The sequence below is a fragment of the Candida margitis genome (genome assembly GCF_024628925.1).
Source record: "Candida margitis strain CBS 14175 chromosome Unknown scaffold63, whole genome shotgun sequence".
NCBI classification, from domain to species: domain Eukaryota; kingdom Fungi; phylum Ascomycota; class Pichiomycetes; order Serinales; family Debaryomycetaceae; genus Lodderomyces; species Lodderomyces margitis.
Genome location: NW_026261819.1, coordinates 1 through 21,186, shown reverse-complemented (window position 1 = coordinate 21,186; position 21,186 = coordinate 1). Strand labels below are relative to the sequence as shown.

At 37.1% G+C, this 21,186-nt stretch overlaps 15 protein-coding genes across 15 annotated transcripts; 8 read left to right on the top strand and 7 right to left on the bottom strand. All coding sequences in view use genetic code 12, as the record gives it.

The window, feature by feature from the left end:
* Positions 1 to 108: 108 nt before the first annotated feature.
* CANMA_003056 (uncharacterized protein) lies at positions 109 to 1,014 on the top strand (the record flags this gene model as incomplete). The annotated part of the gene is made up of 1 exon (XM_051815193.1): positions 109 to 1,014. One exon carries the CDS (start codon positions 109 to 111, stop codon positions 1,012 to 1,014), a length of 906 nt encoding a protein of 301 aa, XP_051671342.1.
* Positions 1,015 to 1,097: 83 nt separating this feature from the next.
* Positions 1,098 to 1,373, bottom strand: SMX4 (U4/U6-U5 snRNP complex subunit; the record flags this gene model as incomplete). Its single annotated transcript, XM_051815191.1, has 1 exon — positions 1,098 to 1,373. One exon carries the CDS (start codon positions 1,371 to 1,373, stop codon positions 1,098 to 1,100), a length of 276 nt encoding a protein of 91 aa, XP_051671341.1.
* Positions 1,374 to 1,644: 271 nt separating this feature from the next.
* CANMA_003054 (mitochondrial 54S ribosomal protein uL29m) lies at positions 1,645 to 2,547 on the top strand (the record flags this gene model as incomplete). Its single annotated transcript, XM_051815190.1, has 1 exon — positions 1,645 to 2,547. The coding sequence occupies one exon, from the start codon at positions 1,645 to 1,647 to the stop codon at positions 2,545 to 2,547; it is 903 nt and encodes a 300-aa protein (XP_051671340.1).
* Positions 2,548 to 2,751: 204 nt separating this feature from the next.
* CANMA_003053 (uncharacterized protein) lies at positions 2,752 to 3,120 on the top strand (the record flags this gene model as incomplete). The annotated part of the gene is made up of 1 exon (XM_051815189.1): positions 2,752 to 3,120. The coding sequence occupies one exon, from the start codon at positions 2,752 to 2,754 to the stop codon at positions 3,118 to 3,120; it is 369 nt and encodes a 122-aa protein (XP_051671339.1).
* Positions 3,121 to 3,198: 78 nt separating this feature from the next.
* On the bottom strand, positions 3,199 to 4,146 carry KSR1 (3-dehydrosphinganine reductase; the record flags this gene model as incomplete). Its single annotated transcript, XM_051815188.1, has 1 exon — positions 3,199 to 4,146. The coding sequence occupies one exon, from the start codon at positions 4,144 to 4,146 to the stop codon at positions 3,199 to 3,201; it is 948 nt and encodes a 315-aa protein (XP_051671338.1).
* Positions 4,147 to 4,273: 127 nt separating this feature from the next.
* Positions 4,274 to 5,047, bottom strand: MRPL8 (mitochondrial 54S ribosomal protein bL17m; the record flags this gene model as incomplete). Its single annotated transcript, XM_051815187.1, has 1 exon — positions 4,274 to 5,047. The coding sequence occupies one exon, from the start codon at positions 5,045 to 5,047 to the stop codon at positions 4,274 to 4,276; it is 774 nt and encodes a 257-aa protein (XP_051671337.1).
* Positions 5,048 to 5,870: 823 nt separating this feature from the next.
* Positions 5,871 to 6,203, bottom strand: DAD4 (Dad4p; the record flags this gene model as incomplete). The annotated part of the gene is made up of 2 exons (XM_051815186.1): positions 5,871 to 6,110; positions 6,201 to 6,203. The coding sequence occupies 2 exons, from the start codon at positions 6,201 to 6,203 to the stop codon at positions 5,871 to 5,873; spliced, it is 243 nt and encodes an 80-aa protein (XP_051671336.1).
* Positions 6,204 to 6,449: 246 nt separating this feature from the next.
* On the top strand, positions 6,450 to 7,391 carry CANMA_003049 (Signal recognition particle receptor subunit beta; the record flags this gene model as incomplete). Its single annotated transcript, XM_051815185.1, has 1 exon — positions 6,450 to 7,391. The coding sequence occupies one exon, from the start codon at positions 6,450 to 6,452 to the stop codon at positions 7,389 to 7,391; it is 942 nt and encodes a 313-aa protein (XP_051671335.1).
* Positions 7,392 to 7,669: 278 nt separating this feature from the next.
* On the bottom strand, positions 7,670 to 8,320 carry CANMA_003048 (uncharacterized protein; the record flags this gene model as incomplete). The annotated part of the gene is made up of 1 exon (XM_051815184.1): positions 7,670 to 8,320. The coding sequence occupies one exon, from the start codon at positions 8,318 to 8,320 to the stop codon at positions 7,670 to 7,672; it is 651 nt and encodes a 216-aa protein (XP_051671334.1).
* Positions 8,321 to 9,942: 1,622 nt separating this feature from the next.
* Positions 9,943 to 10,950, top strand: GLC7 (type 1 serine/threonine-protein phosphatase catalytic subunit; the record flags this gene model as incomplete). Its single annotated transcript, XM_051815183.1, has 1 exon — positions 9,943 to 10,950. One exon carries the CDS (start codon positions 9,943 to 9,945, stop codon positions 10,948 to 10,950), a length of 1,008 nt encoding a protein of 335 aa, XP_051671333.1.
* Positions 10,951 to 13,052: 2,102 nt separating this feature from the next.
* RPS27 (40S ribosomal protein eS27) lies at positions 13,053 to 13,831 on the top strand (the record flags this gene model as incomplete). The annotated part of the gene is made up of 2 exons (XM_051815182.1): positions 13,053 to 13,055; positions 13,586 to 13,831. 2 exons carry the CDS (start codon positions 13,053 to 13,055, stop codon positions 13,829 to 13,831), a joined length of 249 nt encoding a protein of 82 aa, XP_051671332.1.
* Positions 13,832 to 14,329: 498 nt separating this feature from the next.
* On the bottom strand, positions 14,330 to 15,580 carry AAT21 (aspartate transaminase; the record flags this gene model as incomplete). The annotated part of the gene is made up of 1 exon (XM_051815180.1): positions 14,330 to 15,580. The coding sequence occupies one exon, from the start codon at positions 15,578 to 15,580 to the stop codon at positions 14,330 to 14,332; it is 1,251 nt and encodes a 416-aa protein (XP_051671331.1).
* A 1,548-nt stretch (positions 15,581 to 17,128) lies between these two features.
* On the top strand, positions 17,129 to 18,262 carry ARO2 (bifunctional chorismate synthase/riboflavin reductase [NAD(P)H]; the record flags this gene model as incomplete). Its single annotated transcript, XM_051815179.1, has 1 exon — positions 17,129 to 18,262. One exon carries the CDS (start codon positions 17,129 to 17,131, stop codon positions 18,260 to 18,262), a length of 1,134 nt encoding a protein of 377 aa, XP_051671330.1.
* Positions 18,263 to 18,495: 233 nt separating this feature from the next.
* EMP24 (Emp24p) lies at positions 18,496 to 19,092 on the top strand (the record flags this gene model as incomplete). Its single annotated transcript, XM_051815178.1, has 1 exon — positions 18,496 to 19,092. The coding sequence occupies one exon, from the start codon at positions 18,496 to 18,498 to the stop codon at positions 19,090 to 19,092; it is 597 nt and encodes a 198-aa protein (XP_051671329.1).
* Positions 19,093 to 19,273: 181 nt separating this feature from the next.
* CANMA_003042 (uncharacterized protein) lies at positions 19,274 to 20,380 on the bottom strand (the record flags this gene model as incomplete). Its single annotated transcript, XM_051815177.1, has 1 exon — positions 19,274 to 20,380. The coding sequence occupies one exon, from the start codon at positions 20,378 to 20,380 to the stop codon at positions 19,274 to 19,276; it is 1,107 nt and encodes a 368-aa protein (XP_051671328.1).
* Between the last annotated feature and the right edge of the window lie 806 nt (positions 20,381 to 21,186).

The window sequence follows — 21,186 nt, the reverse complement described above, 5'->3', positions numbered from 1 at the left end:
GGTGGAAAGGGCTTTCCACGTAAATTCTCCAAAACAAAAAAAAAAAATGTTTCAAATTTCATTATCCATAAGGACACCCACCCACCAAACTACTCACAGCTGTCACAGATGGCAACACCAAAGCAATTGGTCTTTATAGACGATGTTGCGAAGAACCATGTCAAATACTACGACCCCATATTTACCTCGTATTTGAAACTTCGACAAGATTTACTCAAGTTGTATACATCAATAGCGAAACAAATTGAAGATGCAGAGGAAGAGTCAGCAACGTCGCAAGGATCGCATATGACACGATTCAAACTACATCAGCTAGAAGTTGAGTTGAGTAAAGTAGAAACAACTTACAAGGTGCACATCGACGAACTTCTCAATCTCCTTCGCATTGAGAAAACGATAAAGCCAGACATATTAACTGGGATCGAAGAACAGTTGAAGCAGATTACTACCCAGAATGAAGAGCTCAAGGAGAAGATTACACGGATTAAAACTGTTGAAAAGCCGCTTTTGGATAGGATTACTAAATTAGTTGTCAGTTTCAACAACAACATTGACAAATCCACAGCCAAGTTGATAAACTCTACAGTCATCAAGTCCCTAAATGGGGAAAGAAGCGAAGAGCAAAAAGAAGCACATTCATTACAGGTAGACTACCGGTCCTTGGTGTTTGAAAAAGACGGATTGAGATCACAGATTAGACAGATTTTGAATGATGCCGCTGGTGAGCATGGCCATATTGACGAGTTTTTAAGAAATACGAGGATATTTGACGAATTAGAAGAGTCAAGGGTTCTTTATAAACTATCTAGATCTACACTACATGACATATCAAAAAGCAAAACTTTGGACGAATACGATGAGATGATTGCCAAAACAGTGGAGCAAATTCAAACATTGAAAAATGAAGGTGAGTCTACTAAACAAAATTGGAGCAAGAATGCAGAAAAGATGTTGAAGATCAAAGCAATTGTGAATGAAGAAAATGACAACGACGTTGAAATGACTGATGATTAGATCTGTGGGCGTGTATTAGTGTGTGTTAGTGTGTGTTGGAGGGAAGGGAAGGGCTTCACTAGTGTATTATTGTCTGTTTTTATTTATTTCTCTATAACCGGACTTATTAATATTACCGAATCTCCTCTAACAAATACCATCTCTGTCCTTTTCACCACAGGTTCAACACCGTCCTGTTCTGAAAATATCGTTTCTGTAGCATCACTCAATACCAAGTTACAATGACTGTCATAACCTTGTAATTTACCTTTAAATTCTCGAGCACCTCTTAATTTGACAATTACGTATTCGTCAAGTTGAAATCGTATCAAGTCGAGCGGTTCTTGCTGCTGTTGGTGTGCGGTCTGTACTGATGACATAGTTTGGTGGACGATAATAGGGGTGGGGTATGTTAAGTTGGAATAAGGTGAAGCTCTCAATGTGTGTTCCTTTGTTGGTTTAGAACAAAAGTCTATGCTTTTTTTTTTTCGTTGTTTAGTTCTTTCTCTCACACTCACACTCATTCTCTCTTTCTTCTTCTTCTTCCAATCCCTTTGATGAAAAAAACAAAAAAAAACAAAAATTGTTCTATTATCAAAATTTTTTTATTTCAAGAGACTGGGAATTTGACCAAAAAAGGTTCAACTCAGAATGTCACTCACACCAATACGAGCATTCCTGAGAAGCTCAAATATACTATCCAGGGCAAAACCACTCAAGTTTACTGATTTAAAGTCAATAAAGCTCCGTGCCCCCATTCCACCCACCGTTAAAAACTTTCAAGTGTCACCTGATCATCCATTATGGCAGTTCTTCCCCAATGGCAACAAAACCACATCGCCTATACGTGAATCGGAAGAGTTAGATTTAGATTCTAGAGAGTGGACCAGTGCTGAGTTACGTCGCAAGTCCTTTGAGGACTTGCATACATTATGGTATCTCACTTTGAAAGAGAGAAATGTATTGGCAAGAGAAGTAAGATTAGGGGAGAGTTTAGGCATGGGGGATTTTAGACAATTTAATATGCTTGACCACAAGCTTATAAAGACCCAGAAGAGGATAAAGCAAGTGTTGTTGGAAAGGCACATTGCATTTGAAAGAGCTCAAGCTAGTTCTGGTGTCACCGCTGAACAACAGAAATACCTTCAAGAATTCGAAGAGAGATACATCACATGTGATGCAAGTGAAATTGATGAAATGGATGCTAAATTGTTGCGATTACAATATGCATTTTTCGGTATTGAACCAACATTGGCTTTGGAAACTTTGAGCGATGATATCGACCTCAACTTCATCAACGGAATAACATACACCAGCCGAGTGAAACTAAATAGGTATTTGGAGGAGAACCCAGACACCGACTTTAGGTTGCCTTTGAATGGTATAATGGAAGAATTACCATTCTTTTTGTATGATGTCGATGAGGCTATTGATCAAGTAAACCAATTGAGAGAATCAGGACAGTCGCGTAAATTAGACAAGATTGAAGTGATCCCATTCTTGAATAATGCAATTGGGAAACATCTTGGCAATGGAGAAGAAGAAACTGTGTAACTTTTTGAATAGACCTTTGTAAATAAAATCTAGTTCGTATAGTATGAAGAACCTTATTGTATATCTTTTACATTCTTTTTGCACCAATTAGAAAAAAAAATTGTATGTGTGGATGGACAGAAATTTTTTGAAAAAAGGACAAAACACTTTCAGAAACGATCAACAACATTACTCACAGGATACACACAAGCGATATATACACAAATGGGAGGTAGAATACATGGATTCTTAGGTGGTGTCCTATTAACTTCGGCATTAACTTACTACACCGGTCAAATGTTTCAACGTAATCAACAGTTTATATCGCACAGTTTACAGCAATCTAATAACATCATCAACAATAGAATCTTGAGCGATTCCGAGTACAGAAACACTGCTATACCCAATAATCACATTGTTATCAAAGAAAGATCGGACTTTACGGAAACTTGTAAAGATATATGGAATGAAGAGATTATCAAGATGGTCAATTGGGTTTACGGAATAAACTGGTATAAACTAGGATTGAAATTGGACGATGAAGCAAACAAGATTACGGACAAGATTGCCGAGCAGTTGGCTAATAAGAAATAGGGTAGGAGTTAACTCAAATACGAAAAAAGAAAAAAAAATTGCAATTATATACATACATCTCAGAAAAGTAACGTAACTTTAATCCATTCTCTTTCTCTTTTCGTCGAAATGCTTCTTAATCTCTCGTCCTATACCCCAGTTGATTACCGGACCAAATACCAGGAGAAAGAAACTGACAATGACTTGGAACCCACCCCATTGACGAGGTAGGATGCCCAAGGAACTACATCCCAAAACCCATCCTATGAAATCGGTAGTTATCGTGTCGTACCCTTTAGCCAATTGATCAAACACCATATCAGCACATTCATCGCTTGGGATGGGCACACTTGGACCCTCAATTATCTTTGTCAATTCCGGTTTAGTCTTTTGTTCTTCATCGAACCCTTCACTTTGGAAATTACCAGGAAACACACACGATACTCGGTAATTGTATGGCTTCAATTCTTGTCTTAGAATCACTGATAATGATTCAAGTGCTGCTTTCATTGGGGCGTATTGTGAGTATCCAACAAAGGGGAAAAAGGAAACAACTGAACTGAATATAACAATATGTCTCAATGGCCAATTTTGAGGCGGAGTTGATTCGTTAATAGCGAGCAAATGTTTAAATCCACTATGAACCACATTCAAAGCCGTTCGGTAGTTGATATTGATCCCAGCATCAAGGTCTTGTGAAGTTAAGTCGCTGAATAATTTGGGCACACTAGACCCAGCACAACAAAAGATTATGGTGGGGTCATAGCCATGGGCCGTGATTTGTTTCCACAAATTGACAAAATCCTCATAACTGGATGCATCACAGGAATAACAAGCAATTTTAGCTGTGTGGTTGACGTGTGTCTTTGGTAAACCAAGTATATACTCGACTTGTTTATCTAATTTCGATTGGGTTCTAGCAACAAGGATTACCGAGCAGTTTTGCTGATATAGCTTTTTGGCAATATCTGCACCAACCCCTTGAGAAGCACCTACTACCAATGCAGTTTTGCCATCGACAGGGAAGTTAGATTTGGAGAACCACATAATGGGGAGATGAAAGTGGAGAATATTTTACATTTGACGCGTTTAATCCATCATCTGTTTTTTTTTTTTTTTTTTTTTTATCTAATCGAGGCGCTTAATCACTATATACACGAATTACGTTTTATATCTATGCTGATTTTAAAAATGGTGATGGAGGTATAACCGATTCCTGTGGGGTGTTGCTATCGCTGTTGCTCATTCTTGGCCTGGTTTTATACTTTTTCGATACTAACAATTTTCCTTTTAAATCACCTGTGTGTCTCTCCATATTGGGTAAGCTTTCCAACAGTTGTTTTAATTTTGCATCGACAGTGGCATCTGCATCTTCAACACCATGCTTGAAAAATTCTTTTTTACAGGTTTCAACAGCATCTCTAAACACTTGTTCACCCTCAGGCCTGCCACTAGTCAATTTCTTGACATTTAATTGTGTTATATCATCCAAGGGTATATTTTGCAACTCCAACTTGGCAACAGCTTTAGCAGTAAACCACAACTTGATTTCATATTTAGAGTCAACTAGTTCTAGAACACACATGGGTGCTTTATCTTCACCCAATCTTGGTTCCAATTTGATGATTCTCGTGAAACCATGGTCTCTATTCTTGTACCGATCACTTAATTCACGAATTACTTTCAATCCAACGTCTTGCTTATCAGGTGGTTGTAAATAATCAAATGCTTTTATTTTCAAAAGTTTCTCTCCCAGATTAGGAGCATTGACAGTCTTGCTTTCGGCAAGAGCTTTGCCGAGAAATCGTTCAATGTGAGGTTGTGCTTGTCTTGCTTTGGCTTGTGTGGTTATTATATTTTCATTTCGTATGACATTAGCACAGAGGTTCTTGTATATCATCTTCTTATGCGTAGCCACATCCTTGTTGAAATGGTTTATCGTGACCATCGTGGCAGTAGATTTAAGGGGGAGGGGGTAAAGGTATGAGCTCAGTGGTCTTAAATCCACTCCTAGAGTTGAGTTGAAATTTTTTTCTTTTCTTTTCTCTTCAGAGTGAGAAGAAAAAAGCCAGTGTCGTAACATATGAATAAATAACATTCATTTTAAATGACAATTGTAAAAATGTGAAAAAAAAAGAAAAATTATTTCAATGAAACCTCATCACTAACAACTAGTCCCCTTCCACCACAGACAAAAGCTTGAATTACAAAACTGCAATATGCATTTGATGTACACATTAGACGCCGAGGGCAAGAGAATATACACTTTGAAGAAAACCACCGAATCTGGTCAAATTACAGAATCCGCTCACCCAGCCAGATTTAGTCCTGATGATAAATATTCAAGACAAAGAGTCACTTTGAAAAAGAGATTCGGGTTGTTGCCAACACAAAACTAGGAAAAAAAAGATGGAGAGTTTAATGATGGTTGGGGTTTTAGGAAAGAGAGAAGGAGAGAGAAAGAGGGAGATAGGTTTTCATAGGATGACTTTAATGTATATTAGATTATTTGATTATTTTAAGACTGTTGGTTAGTCGATGGACTTTGGAGGCAACTTGTGTAGCAGGTGAGCAGCTTTAACAAAATCCATCATATCGGTACTCATACAAAGTACCTATTTTCTTATGAATATTGCATGGATGCAAGTCTGACGCTGAACTTGTACTTAATTCTGGGGGAAGTTCACCTATTGAGATGAATTCACAGCAAACACAACTCTATTCTGACGGTAACTGCGCGTAGTGGTGAGTAACAACCGAAATACTCTGCCTCACCTCTTTCCTTTATACATCTCATTCTCCTCCTCTTGTTCTTGTTCTTGTTCTTGTTTTTCTTCTTCCTCCTCTTCTTCTGCTTGAGCAGTCTCCATTTGTCCAGTGACTTGCAAATTATATTCGGCATTTCTAATATAACTCTCCCACATCCTAGCCAATACCTCCGTTGGCAAATTGTTCTTGTTCGCATCACCGAGTAACTTCTTCATTTCAACTACTGACTCATTCAAGTTCTCCTAGAGTTATTGGTGTTAGTAAAAGAAAGAAAGAACAAAACCAGGAAAAGTTGCCCAGGCATTTTGAGGAAAAGATAAAAAAAAACGTACCATATTGGTTATTATCCTTGATAGGAGCATGTTGTGTGTTTGTTCGTGTGGGTTCTCCATGGTTGATGATACGTAAATCTTTTGGTGTGGTGCTGTTGTTGTCTGTTGTTGTTGTGATTATAGTTTTCAGCTTTCGCGTGTGGCTTTTGTTTTTCTCGGCTGATCCTTTTGACAATTTTTTTTTTTTCAAAAGCGTCAAAACCTATCTTCAATTCAGCACCTCCACTTCCAGAGAGAAAAACCACCAACATGGATAAAGTACTTATCATATTACTATCCATATTAATTGGATTCTTAATCCTATTAGTCCAATTCTTTCTTCAATCGGGTGGATTAAAAACCATAAAAATCTCCAACAAGTCACCTTACTTTAAACCAAGCTTTATCATATGTGGAGCCAACAATAGTGGGAAAACTGCCCTTTTCTATCGTCTTAGCACCCACACCTTGGAGGATGAGAAGAAGAAGGAGAAGGATGGTCGAATCACAACTACGGTTTCATCAATTGAACCTAATTTTGGTGAAATCAAATTACCAATCACTACACCAAGTATAGGCAAGAATTATCAGTTGGTTGATTACCCGGGACATTTAAAATACTGGAACTTATTTACCAAATTGATTAAAAATGATATAACTTTATCTAACATTAAAGGGGTTGTTGTTGTTATTGATTCAAGTAGCGCCACCTGGACCAAGGTTGGCAACAACAACAATGCAGCTGGCGCCGGAGCTGGTACTAATGAAGTTGAGAAAATTACCAAATTCTTGTACAATTTATTAGCCATAACTGAACGCAAGCATAATGGAATTGATTTCTTATTTGCCGTCAACAAATCCGATTTGTTTGATTCGTTACCAATACACAAGATAAGAACCATTTTGGAACTGGAGATTGATAAATTAATTCATAACGAAATCAACAATGTTGATAAGACTTCGGGTATTGATGTGATTGAAGACATTGATGGAAACGGCGATAATGAAAATGGAGAAGGTGGTGGTAGTGGTACTGATGGTGGATATAGGGAGAATTTACGAGAGTTTTGGTTGAGTATTATTGGCTCTAATGAGGGGCAATTTACGTTTGATAAATTGGAAGGGAATATGGATTTTATGAGTGGTAGTGTGTTGAAGAATAAGATTGATAAATGGGAGTGTTGGTTTGATGAAAAAGTGGTTAATACATGAGTGAGGGGAAGGGATGTTTTGAAGAACAGTAGTCTATTTGTGCATTCTGTGTGTATATATAGGGCAATTTAATAATGATTGGTCAAAAGAATAAACTTGTATTTGTGATATGATATTCCCATTCATTGGAAGGTAAGGTTGGCAGCGGCAACATTTCTAGTATGTGAATGACTAGAAAAAGCAACACTTTTTGAGTCGGTATTTTTTTGATCATGTCGGATCAACACTTCTGCATCCAACTTTTAGGCTTTTGTTTAGGCTTTTGTTTAGGCTTTTGTTTAAGATATGCTATGATTTGGTGCTGATGGGAAAAATCCTGCTTGTTGAATCTTTTCACTTCGTTCCTTATTATACTTTTTCTTTTGATGCAGCATTAATCTATTTCTGTAAACTTGTTGATTTAGGGTATATTTCTTGAATTTGAAATTTTTCAATTCATCTTGTTTATTATTCAATTCCGTTTCCGTGGTGTTCAATTGTTTCTTTAATGTCTCGTACTTGTGGCCACTTGTGCCTCCTCCTTTTTCACCCTCTTTTTGTTTATTGTTCTCTGATTCAGTGCCATTACTTTTACTCTTATCCTTATCGGACAACTTGCTCGTTTCAGTGGGTTTGTCCTTTGACCAGTAGGTGCTAATACCCCATAAGTATGGTTTTGCAGCATCAACTTCTTTCTTCAATGTATCCACCTTTTGAGTCAAGTTATCCACCGTCTTTTTTAACTCAGTGTACTCCTCCAGTGGTATAGGTGAGGCAAATTGAGCATCTAGCAAATGTTGGACACAAGTGTAGAAAAAGTCGAGATTGTTTTCAGCGAGTAGTACTGTGGTTGCTGGCTTGAAACATATGGTGCATGGTTTAGCATCTGTTTGTGCTACAAGACGTGCATTGTATTTATTGGGGAATGGTGGTTGCTGTGGCTTACTCATATACGAAGGAAAGGGTGTGTTTGGATGATTCACAGTGTCGATTCAGATAACGAAACAACAGTCGCAAAATAACTTTTCTTGTCTTAAAAGACGCAACACGTGACTTTTGTAACTTCAAGTCCTATCTTTTATTTAAAAAGTACACACATCTCTTTTCCTTGGAAGCGAAAAAGTAGTAGAGGAGATGACGTATTTAGCAAATTATGGAACTTTTCAGTTCGAGATGAGTTATAGAAAGAGCATCGATGATATATACACCTAAGTGAACAAGAGTTGGTGTTGCTGCAAAAGTTGTGATTGTGAGTCCATATCAATAATAACATTACTTCCCATCAACTAAATTGCAGGGTGAGGTAAGGTGTAACTCTACATTTGACACAGTCCCCATTGAGATCGAATCAGCAAAAGCCTCAGATATGATAGGATATAATCGGATATTATATTATATGGAATGACCTTTTTAATGGTTAGGAGAAATATCCACACTTTAATACAGATAGTGTCGTAAAAAAATAGGAGTGACAAAACTGGGTGAGTCACATTTATTAAATTGCGTCATTCCTTTTAAAATGTCGTGGAATAAAAATGTCGTCACATCGTGTTTCGGAGGAGACAAAATGGGAACAGGAGAAAGCCAAACACAAAACACGAAAAGCTTAAAATCAAACTGAGTGCTGGGTACAGTAAGCTAATACTGCAAAGTTTAAAGTAAGTACTACGTCAAAAATGAAAGAGAAGATACAGTTGCAGTCAGTTGAAGCATTGATCTCAAAAAGCGAATAGGAAAGAGGTGCGTATAAGTGTAGTGTTGTAAATGTCGTATTTAAATATTTTATCAGTTGATTTGCATAGTAAAGTAAAGTAAAAAGTTGTGTGCCAATTATTATTTTCGTCTCCTCTTTTTGTAATAATTTATATGAACCTAAGCCACACTCAAAGATGATTGACACGTGACCATATGAAAATAAATAGAAAAGATTCTTTCATAGTATATATATGAGTTTGTATTAGTCTACTCCTACCCTGGGCCTGTCGAATTAAAAAGGGACTTGTAGACAATACCGAGGTATCTGATAAACGACATCTTCAGTCAGTTGTGTTGTGCTGTGTTGTATTGTGATTGATGTTTCAAATGTTACGACATTATAAATAAATAATACTTTAGCCAATAGTACACTACTTTATTTCCCAATTGAGATAAATTTATTATTTATTTATTTACTATACCACCTGCATATTAACTTTTATTACAAAAGAACAACAACCAAAAAGAAAAAAAAAAAGAAAAATTTCAACAGCTTGTCCTTCCTTCCTTCCTTCCTCCCCAAACAGCAAAAAAAAAAGAGAAAAAAAAATCCCTCACCCTTTTTACTAATACACTTTTCTTTTACTAAGCCTATATATCACATCATCATCAAATACTATATACTATAAGCACACCCTTTACCACATCCTTCTACCCCCTTATACATACCCTTTCACACATCTAACGTACTAGTCGTAGCAACAGATTTACACACACACACACACACACATCATCACTTTTCTGCTAACCTCTTTACAAGTTTATTCATATTAAAGAAAAATACTACAGAAAAAAAAAACAGCAACACTACATCTCAATGTCCACTACAGCAGAACATCAAGAAGCCGATATCGACTCAATTGTTGATAGATTACTAGAAGTTAGAGGATCACGTCCAGGTAAACAAGTGACTTTAGCTGAACACGAAATTCGTTATCTTTGTACGAAAGCTAGAGAAATTTTCATTCAACAGCCTATTTTATTGGAGTTGGAGGCACCAATCAAGATCTGTGGGGATATTCATGGTCAATACTATGATTTATTAAGATTATTTGAATACGGTGGATTCCCTCCTGAGGCTAATTACTTGTTTCTTGGTGATTATGTCGATAGAGGTAAACAAAGTTTAGAAACCATTTGTCTTTTGTTGGCTTACAAGATTAAGTATCCCGAAAACTTTTTCATTCTTAGAGGTAACCATGAATGTGCTTCAATTAATCGTATTTATGGATTTTACGACGAATGTAAACGAAGATACAATATTAAACTTTGGAAAACATTTACTGATTGTTTCAACTGTTTGCCAATTGCTGCTATAATTGATGAAAAAATATTCACCATGCATGGTGGTTTATCTCCTGATTTGAATTCAATGGAACAAATTAGAAGAGTTATGCGTCCAACTGATATTCCTGATGTTGGATTATTGTGTGATTTATTGTGGTCTGATCCTGATAAGGATATCACTGGTTGGTCAGAAAATGATCGTGGTGTGTCTTTTACTTTTGGTCCTGATGTTGTTTCTCGTTTTTTGCAAAAGCACGATATGGATCTAATTTGTCGTGCCCATCAAGTTGTTGAAGATGGGTATGAATTTTTCAGTAAACGACAATTGGTTACTTTATTCTCAGCACCAAACTACTGTGGTGAATTTGACAATGCTGGTGCAATGATGTCGGTTGATGAATCGTTGTTGTGTTCGTTTCAAATTTTGAAACCAGCCGATAAAAAGCCAAGATATCCTTCTTCAGCTTCTTCATCGGTTGGTGGTGGTGCTAATAGACCAAACCCAAACACCAGGAAACCAAAAAAGGCAACCAAGTAAAACATCCCGTCCGTCCAAAAAAAGCTCATTGTTATAAAGGTGAGCATCAAGCCATTTGACCCGTGTGTTTCTTGACTACTTTTTTTATCGTGTCCCTTTTTTTTATTACTACTACTATGATTATTATTGTTATTGGTGTATCAGCACAATCACTAGAACACGCAGCCAATGAATTCAAAAATAACTACACAAGTTATTATTCCCCGCCATCAACCACACTGAACCCAAATTGAAATAGGAGTATCCCAATCATGCATTTTCCTGTAACTACATCTACATCTACACCTACACCTACATCTACACACGAGCATACCATACTCCCATGCATAAACTAAACACACTTTGTTCATCCACTGATTTATGTTTTGTTAACTCAAAAAAAAAAACTTGCAACAATAGCTTTTCATTTGTTTGTCTTTTGTCTGCATCTGTACACTAGTTTTTCCATCCAAACTCATAAGATCATATTACGACATCAAGCCATCGACGCATCAGATCAACCGCTCCCCTTTCATATCACTTGCTTTTTTTTTTTACTTCATAACGCCAGAGAACAAAGAGTAAAGAGATAGAAGTGGATCCTATCTTCTCTTCAATTCAATTGAAAGTTTTAGAAAAAGTACTGGAACTCAAGTTCGTTAATGACTGTCAATTTATGTGGTCCGCAAATGGTCACTTGGGTTTTCTTTCATTACACCCTCAATTACTTTTGAAGATTTATGATGATTGATGATATATGATGATGATGCACATCTGCACATCTAAAAAAGATTTCATTTGTTCTTTTTTCAAAATCCTGTATTACTATTATTTCCATTTGTCCTTTCTTTTTTCCACTATTACTGCATTTTGCGTTTAAGCTACATTGATGATGATATTTGACGACGGTTGGGTTGTTGATAGATTTACTTCCATTTTTTTACAATTTACATTATTATAAAGCGTAGCCAAGGAGAAGGAGGTTGACCTTCTTTTTCCGAGGTATATATAGTGATATAGATGGATATAGAAAGAAAGAAAGAAAGAAAGAAAGGAAGAAAAGCGAAGAGAGAAGGGGCCGTTGTCGTCGTCCAAATTGCGTGCGATTTAGTTTGAAGAGAATGAAAATATTTTGACGCATTTTATTGTTTATATTTTTAGTGGCTGCAAAAAAAAAAAAAAGAAGAGAAGAAAGAAAATGGAAATTATATAAATATGCTTTTTATTTGTTACTTTTTGTTATGATTGCAATTTATGATTGTGGTGGTAGTTGGAATTGAGTTGAGTTGAGTTGATGGTTGGTTCGAGTCTTATATATGAGTTTATTAGTTTTTGTATTGTTTTTTTTGTTGTCTTTTGTTTGTTGTTGATTTAGTTTATAAGGGACTTATTTTATGTGTTAGATGTGACGAATGCTGTTGAAGAGAGATGATACGTTAAGTTGAGAGGATGTTTTTGAAGAATATAAGCTATTCTGTTGTTGTTGTTGTTGTTGTTGGGTTTATCAAACTTTAGTTGTTTGCTGAATAATTTATGTTGCGATTTGTTTGAGCGTGCTGCTTTTTCGGTTTTATCATATTTTTTTATATTCCGTCAGAAAGAGAGAGAGAGAGAGATTATTATGCGCTGGACGATACTAGGGGTACCAGATTCTTAAAACTTTAGGAAATCCACCAGTGCTTTTTTTGTTTATTTTATGTTTAGTTTTGAATGTACACCATTTTTTTAATATATAACTTTTAATTAGAAGATTGTAGGTTTGAGTCTTGGAAAGAAGAGAACGGTGCAAACAATATGATCTTACCACTTTTTTACTGCTTTCTGAAGAACCAGAGATGTTGGAATAGTTGAATGGATTTGAAGCTTTCGCTAGTATTATCCCCCCTCTGTTGGTTGCAAAAAATATAAATATATATATAACAGGAACATTGCATTAGGGCTGTAACCCTGTATTTAACTACTATAATTTTGTATGACTTTGTGTAATATTACACCATGAAAAAAAAATTGTTTTTTGTTAGTAACAGTTCAAACATCTTTTGCCAAAAGGAGAGAGAGAAATTTTTTTTTCAAGAACAGTGTTATACCAGAACAACAGGAACATCAGTTAATAACAGTACACAATGGTATGTGTTTTATCGAAGGCACTATGTGTGATGGATTATTGAGAGATCATTCATGAATGGAAAAGAGGAATAGAGTTTATACCGTGGAGATTGAACAGATATAGGGATTTAGGAGATTGAGTAAATGAACTCGAAGCGGGGTTAAAATAGAATGAATAGAGGATTCAGTATCATCAGCATTATATTAAGCAAAAAAGCTAATGATGAGTTTCTAATAGGGAGTGTGAGATTAGTTTGTCGGGCATGAATCTATTTCGAATGTGGAGGAGGACATTGAAGGATCCCAGTCCAAGCTTTGAAATTCTAATTTTTGACATCAAAGAAGAAAAGAGACCAACAGCTTGAGTGGAGATGTGGTTCACGGGGCCACCTCCAATGACCTTAAGTACACCACAAGCCAATTGCCAAAGCACATTACTCATCTCCAATCGACCCTCTCTCTGAAACTCCGTAACTGCATCATCATCTCATTCCATCTCGATTAATCCCATAATCAATCAAGTCAAAAATATACTAACTATATAATTCAGGTTTTAGTTCAAGATTTATTACACCCATCTCCAGCTTCCGAAGCCAAGCAACATAAATTGAAATTGTTGGTACAACAACCAAGATCATTCTTTATGGATGTCAAATGTCAAGGATGTTTGAACATCACCACTGTTTTCAGCCATGCTCAAACTGCCGTCACTTGTGACTCATGCTCAACTGTATTGTGTACTCCAACTGGTGGTAAAGCTAAGTTGACTGAAGGTTGTTCTTTCAGAAGAAAGTAAATTTGCTGAGTTAGTAGAAGCAGATTTGTTGGAGTTTTTTCTAATATAGAGAAGGAGGAAGACAGGAAGAGAACGAGAGTTTTAGCGGGAGAAACGCTAAGAGGTAGACGATGATTATGATGGCTTCCTTTGCTGTGCTTTTATTTGTTTTGCTTGGGAAATCATTTTGATGAAACGGGAATTACATGTATCATAATTTTGAGTATATATATGTGTGTGTGTGTTTATATATATATATATATATACATATGTATACTAAAAAGGTTTATTCAAAACATAGTAATACTAATATACATTTCTATTACATTTGACAATGATAAGGATACTTCTCATGTGTAGAGACACTTTGTTTTTTAAAATAAAACATACTTTGTATTAAAATGTTATATATATAAAATCAAAGATCAAACTAGCGCCCTGTATAACAATCTTTATAAAATCTGTATCACAACCTTGTATCATCAAAAATAACTGCGTGGGGTAAAAATCAGCTTTTATCTAAAGTTTTGGTTGAACATTTCTCACCACTTCGTCGATTGCATTGGCAACTTTATCAACATTGCCATCATTCAAACCAGCAACCGAAGCTCTACCACTAGAAACCAAGTAAACACCATGTTTCTTCTCTAATCTTTCAACTTGTTCTGGACTTAACCCAGTAAATGAAAACATACCAGTTTGTTCAGTTATATGATTCCAAGTACCTGGAGTACCCAATTTCTCCAACTTCGTTCTCAAAGTATCTCTCATTTTGATGATTCTCGATGACATCGTCGTCAAATCTTTTCTCCATTGCGAGTATAATGCTGTGTCGTTAAGTATAGTGGCAACGATTTTGGATCCGTATGCGGGAGGATTTGAAATTTCACAACGAATAATCAAGTTCAATTGTGATTTCACGGCTCTACCAAATTGATCATCTTTAGTTGGCAACACGACATGGATAGCACCAACTCTTTCACCGTACATACCAACATTTTTAGCAAATGATTGACAAATGATAATTGGCGTTGATTTGATGGCAGAATCATTAATGGCTTTACGAATTGGATAAGCATCTTTTTCCAAATCACCTGAAGCAAATCCCTGATAAGCTGAATCGAAAATGATCAAATGTTTCTTGGCCTCCAATGCAGCCAAGATTTGGTTCCATTGTTCATAATTAGGATCCAATCCAGTTGGGTTGTGAGCACATGCATGCAAAAGGAAAATCGATCCTGGTTCAGCTGATTGAATAGTCCTTAAAAACCCATCCAAATCCAAAGACTTTGTTTCCTTGTTCCAGTAAGGATACGACCTGACTGTCAATCCCAAAGTGTCAAACACTTGTTTATGGTTAGCCCAAGTTGGTTGCGACAAGTAAATGGTATGAGGTCCACCAGAATAAAATTTTTTCAAAAATAATCCTGCCAAATGCAATGCACCTGTTCCTGATAAACTTTGTTGAGACACAACACGTTGGTCCTTGATGGCTGGTGATGCATCGCCCAATAATACCTTAGCAGCACCGGTGTAAAATGGCTCAAATCCGGAAATTGACAAGTATTCATGATTATAGTCTGGTGAGTTGATTAATTTTTGTTCAGCTTGACGGACAGCTGGCAAGATCCATGGTTTACCGTTGTTGTCACGATAAGCACCAATACCCAAATCAACTTTATCCTTACGTGTATCTTGGTTGTATCTTGCCTTTAATCCAAATAATGGATCTGGGGGTAATTCGGTAACGTTGGTGAATACTTGAGACATTATTTGTTTTTTTGTATCTTTTTTTGTTTTTATTGAAGATGAAGGAACAACAGCAACAGAAACAACAGCAGATGAGTAGACTTAGTTCTGTCTTGGTTGTGACTTGAAGAAAGAAGTGAAAGTGATAATTTCCTTTTACTCTGGAAGGGGGAAAAAGTAGTAGGATAGTGTGGTGCTTTTATTCGAAAAGGTTGGGTTGTATTTTTTTTTTTTTGGTGGGGGAGTGGTCGGGTGGATATAAAAAGATTTTCGGAAGAATTTTGTGGAGAGTCGTGTACTCTTGGTAATATTTCTTTTTGTTGTTGTTTATATATTTTTTGCGTTTAACAAATAATTCCCTCCCATCCGAAAGGCAATTTGTCTTGTGCCAAATTATTTAACAAAGGAATGAGGGGTAAAAAGCGTTTTTGACGTGCACGTGACTACAGCGTTTGCTATGTATAGGCATTTATTTTTAACAATTGAATTGTCGAATTTGCGAGAAGGAATAAAAGACCACAATACTGTTAAAGATTTCCTTGAGGTGTATTGAATCTTTCCTCTACAACGTGAAGGAAATAACAGTGAGGTATACTGGTGGTGCTACACCCATGGTGTCCTGGTCTTGTAGTTTACTTACTGTTTGTCTTACCCCTCTAAGAGAACTACACTTTTGGCGTTTTAGACAATTTCTCCAAAAGGCTTTTTTTTGGGCTATTTGTTTTTTTCTTCTGGTTATCGGTTGATCTCGGGATGGAAAAGTGCTATTATGCAGCATTAAACTTGGAAAGCATCAGCAAAATGTCTTCACCAACACCACCTTCACCGCAAGCACCCATCTCCATCCTCCCCACCACAAGAAATAAGCGCTCTGCTGCCACGAACAACCTTTTTGCTTTAATTGCGAGAGGTACCATACATGTCAAACCTATTTTTAGCATTAAGGTGTTAGACGTGGCCTAGAAGGACCTCCCCATATTAAACGGCTTTTTGAGGAGATTTAAAAGTGGAGTATCAATCAGAGATGTGAAGTTACTTTTATTGCAATTAAACTTCGTACTATTATTTTCCATAATTTGTTGCAAATTGTAACAGAGACGTAACATGAATTTTCGTGTCACTCGTTTGATAAGAAATGCAAAACCGTAAGGATTATGAACAAACCAACATAAGTGTAACTTTCGTACTTCATTGAAACAAGAAGAAATCGTTGCTACTTATTTTGAATTGACTGCAAAATTAATCAAATTATGCCAAATTGAAGATTTGACTTCGAGACACGACTATGAAGTCCTAGGCCTTTATAGTTGCGCTGAGACATGAGAACACTATATCCCATCAAAGAAGGAGAGAAAATGTGAAGAGCTTCCTACTAGGTGTAGCTCGTTCCATACCAATGTGGACCTTTTGCAGCCGTCACTTCGCACCAGTATAAACCGCTGACTCATTTTTGCACCAAAAAAAGAAAAAGAAACAAAATGAATTAGTCAGTTGATGAGTGAAAAAAAAAGGTCAAATTGAAAAAAAAGAGAAAATCAATCGATAACTTACTTTAAAACCAACTAAATCATGTCTTCATTTGGAACATTATTCAAGGTCACAACCTACGGAGAATCGCACTGTAAATCAGTGGGGTGTATAGTTGATGGGTGTCCACCCGGTTTGAAATTGACTGAAGATGACATTCAACCTCAGTTAACCAGAAGAAGACCAGGACAAAGCAAATTGTCCACTCCAAGAAACGAGGCCGATGCCGTGGAGATACAAAGTGGGACAGAAAAGGGTGTCACTTTAGGTAGCCCCATTGGTATGATTGTCCGTAATAAAGATCATCGTCCTGGTGACTACAGTGAAACCGATTTATACCCAAGACCAAGTCATGCTGATTACACATATATACAGAAATATGGATTGAAATCTGGATCAGGTGGAGGAAGATCATCAGCTAGGGAAACTATCGGAAGAGTAGCAGCTGGTGCCATTGCTGAAAAGATTTTACACGAAGTAAACAATGTTGAAATTGTGGCATTTGTTTCGTCAATTGGTGAAGTTGGTATGGATAGAAATGCTCAAGACCCAACTTTCCAAAATATCTTAAACACAATCACCAGGGAACAGGTTGACAATGTTGGACCAGTAAGGTGCCCTGACGACGGAGTACGAGACGAAATGGTCAAAGTTATCGAAAAGTACCGTGATGCCAAAGATTCCATTGGTGGTGTTGTCACTTGTGTCATTCGCAATTGTCCAATTGGATTGGGTGAACCATGCTTTGACAAATTAGAAGCCAAATTGGCCCACGCAATGTTGAGTTTACCAGCTACAAAAGGGTTTGAAATTGGATCAGGGTTCTTGGGTACACAAATCCCCGGATCAAAGCATAATGATCCATTCATTCACGATGAAAAAAATAATCGGTTAAGAACTAAAACTAACAACTCTGGTGGTATCCAAGGTGGTATTTCCAATGGTGAAAATATTTATTTCTCAGTAGCTTTCAAATCAGCAGCTACAATCAGTCAAGAACAGGAAACAGCTACATATGATGGTAAGTCCGGTGTTTTGGCTGCTAGAGGAAGACACGATCCAAGTGTCACTCCAAGAGCAGTTCCTATTGTTGAAGCTATGACTGCTCTAGTATTGTGTGACGAATTCATGATCCAACAGGCAAGAAGCGCAACTGCTGGATTGTTGACTAAGTAGAGCGGAAAAGCTATATTGTTAAATAGTTACAGATATGTTACAAACCTGGACATTTATTGTCGTTGCAATTTTCTCTTTTGTATATTATCCTCAAAACGCGTATATATGAATTGGATTGTAAAAAATCAACACGTATGAAATTTCTCACGAGAACAATTTTTTTTTCCACCAAGTCGATCCCAGCAACTTCTTTTAATACCACCACGACCAAGTACAAAAAGCCAGCCCCAACCATGAAGTTGTTTTTGTCAATTTTCCTATTCATTTCGTCAATATTGGCCCACAATGTCCTTTTACAACCATACGGTAAACAATGCTTTTTTGAAGACTTGAAAAAGAACGATGAATTGGCTCTTTCATTTCAAGTAGGATCACGTAACCCCCTGAACCCAGAACAACACGCCGTTGACTTTTACATTACCTCACCTCAGGGCCAAACGCTTATCAAACGTTCCAACATAGCTCATGGTGATGAATCAGTCAAAGCTTCTCAAACTGGTAGGTTCCAATACTGTTTCTCCAATGAACATTCTGGTAAAGCTGACATTGATGTCAGTTTCAATATCCATGGAGTTGTTTACGTTGACGCCAATGATCCAAAAGCTGACACTTTGGATTATGCAATCCAAAGATTGAGTGTCTTGACTGATGAGGTTAAAGCTGAACAAGGGTATTTGGTCATTAGAGAAAGAACCCACAGAAACACTGCCGAATCAACCAATTCTCGAGTTAAATGGTGGTCAGTTTTCCAAATTTTTGTTGTTGCTGCTAATTCTCTTTTCCAAATTTATTACTTGAGAAGGTTCTTTGAGGTAAAATCAGTTGTATAGATCGAGTGAAGAAAGGAATAGTCTTGCTAGGAGAAACCTTTTAAAGAAAGAGCCAAGGAGTGGCTCAGCAACCGCTCCTGTGTTAAATCAGGTGTGCCGTAGAATTTTTACTTCTCATTCACACTTTAAGGAGACGATTCTTTTATTTGAAACCTATAAAATCTCTTACTATCGGGTACATTTAAAACCAGAAGTCAACAATGTCACTCTCGTCTGTATATCTCACTGGAGCTACACCAAGTTTCCCTGTCTCATAATTATTAGTAAGGAAAGTGTGTTTAAGAAGCGGAACGCCCACGTTTTGCGTCGCTCCATGGTGTCCTGTCTTTGTAATACGGGCGTTGCAAGCTGTTTTACCCGAGTTCCAGTAAAAGACATCTGAATAAGGCACGTTAATTTTGATGCCTTGTCCAAGATCAAAGGTGAATGATTTGTTTCCAGCTAATGCTATATCGCACGAAACCTTGCCCTTTTCATCACGCACCTCTTTAAATATCTGGTCGACAATGGTCGGATCCAACGTTAAGCCAACATTTCCGGTATCCAATGCCAAGACGCTTGGGAAGGGTAAAACTGTTCCATTCGAGGTGGTAATTGACTTTCCGGGTATTGCAAGATGTGTATCGTAAAGTGCCAATTCTCCTTCATATTTGGCTTTATCAACACCACCTAAAAGAAAGGTTCCTTTGAGATCGGAGCCTGTATAGATTGAAAACCCTGCATTGTTGATATACCCAGCTTTTTTAGTAGCCGCAATGTAGGAGACATTGGCATCAGTACTGTACCCGATACCAAAGATACCTCTTGGATAGTAAGTTGCATTGAGTAAATTGAACTCGAAGTCAGGGAGCTTCTTACCATCATCCAAGTAAAAATCATCAGTCAGTTTAAACCCCGAAACCTGCACGGCGCCCCCGCCACCATACAATGACCTGCTGAAAATACTGAGATTTCTAAAAGTAGTTGATTCGGATGGGTCAAAAGTTGTTCCAGCAGCACACTTGCCACCATGGCATTTTGCATCAACACCTGGGAAATTTAAGCTCCAGCTTCCTGTATCAATCAAAACTGACACCTCTTGTTTATTAGATCCAATCTTCAATTTTATATTGTAATTTGCACCAGTTCCATCAAAACTTTCCAGCTCATACCTTTTACCAATAGATGAGAATTCAGAATGCTCAATGGGATAAGCAATGTACTTGTCATGTTTCTTTTCAATTGGAGTGCTGTTGGCGACAGCAGCTAATAAGAAGACCAACACCGATGTTTTGAGCAAAGATAACATAGTTGATTGTTGTTTTTGTAATAAGTCTGACAGATTAGGAGTAGAAGCCTAGCCTTTTATAGACTTTCAAAATGAAGTGTGAAATAACTCTTCTCCACCTCCTATCGGAAATTGACCATTGGAGTAGGAGTCAATTGGGCCATGTGGTACATTCAAACAACAACAATAGCACTATCATAACCATACAACCACGTAACAGCAAGAATAGACATGACACTTTATAACTCATCGGCTTTGTAATTGACGTTGTCATTCTGCGAAATGAAATTCCATCGATTTCTCATAACCTTTTTGTACAAGCAGAAAGGTAAACTCTCTCTACCACATTTATTTTTAGTTTTTGTGTTGTGATGCCGTACGCAATTCGTATAGTGTTGGTGTGGTTGATTTTGATATTTCCATTGTTGAACTTGATAACATAAAGGCTAGAGAGGAGACTTTTTTGACTTTAGGCAAAAGTGATTCTCCACTGAACAAAACAAGAACNTATGAGTATTGTTTTGACATGGTTATGATACTTTACAATACAATTACACTGAACAATGTAGCATAATTTGTACACATTTCCTTTTCACCAATGGTTGAGCGAAGAGTTTACAAACCCGAGTGACAAGGAGGGAAATACGTCATTTGCAGCACTAAACCGGACTGCAATAAAGCGCCCCTCAAGTGGGGTTACGAGGATCGCAGTGTAATCCAATGGTTTTTCACCCACTTTGAAATGTCGCAGCAATTGAGCGATGCTGAGGTGTTGGTGCCGTTTCCACGGCAACTTCAGCAGTGATAATGGTTATGACTCTTTAGGG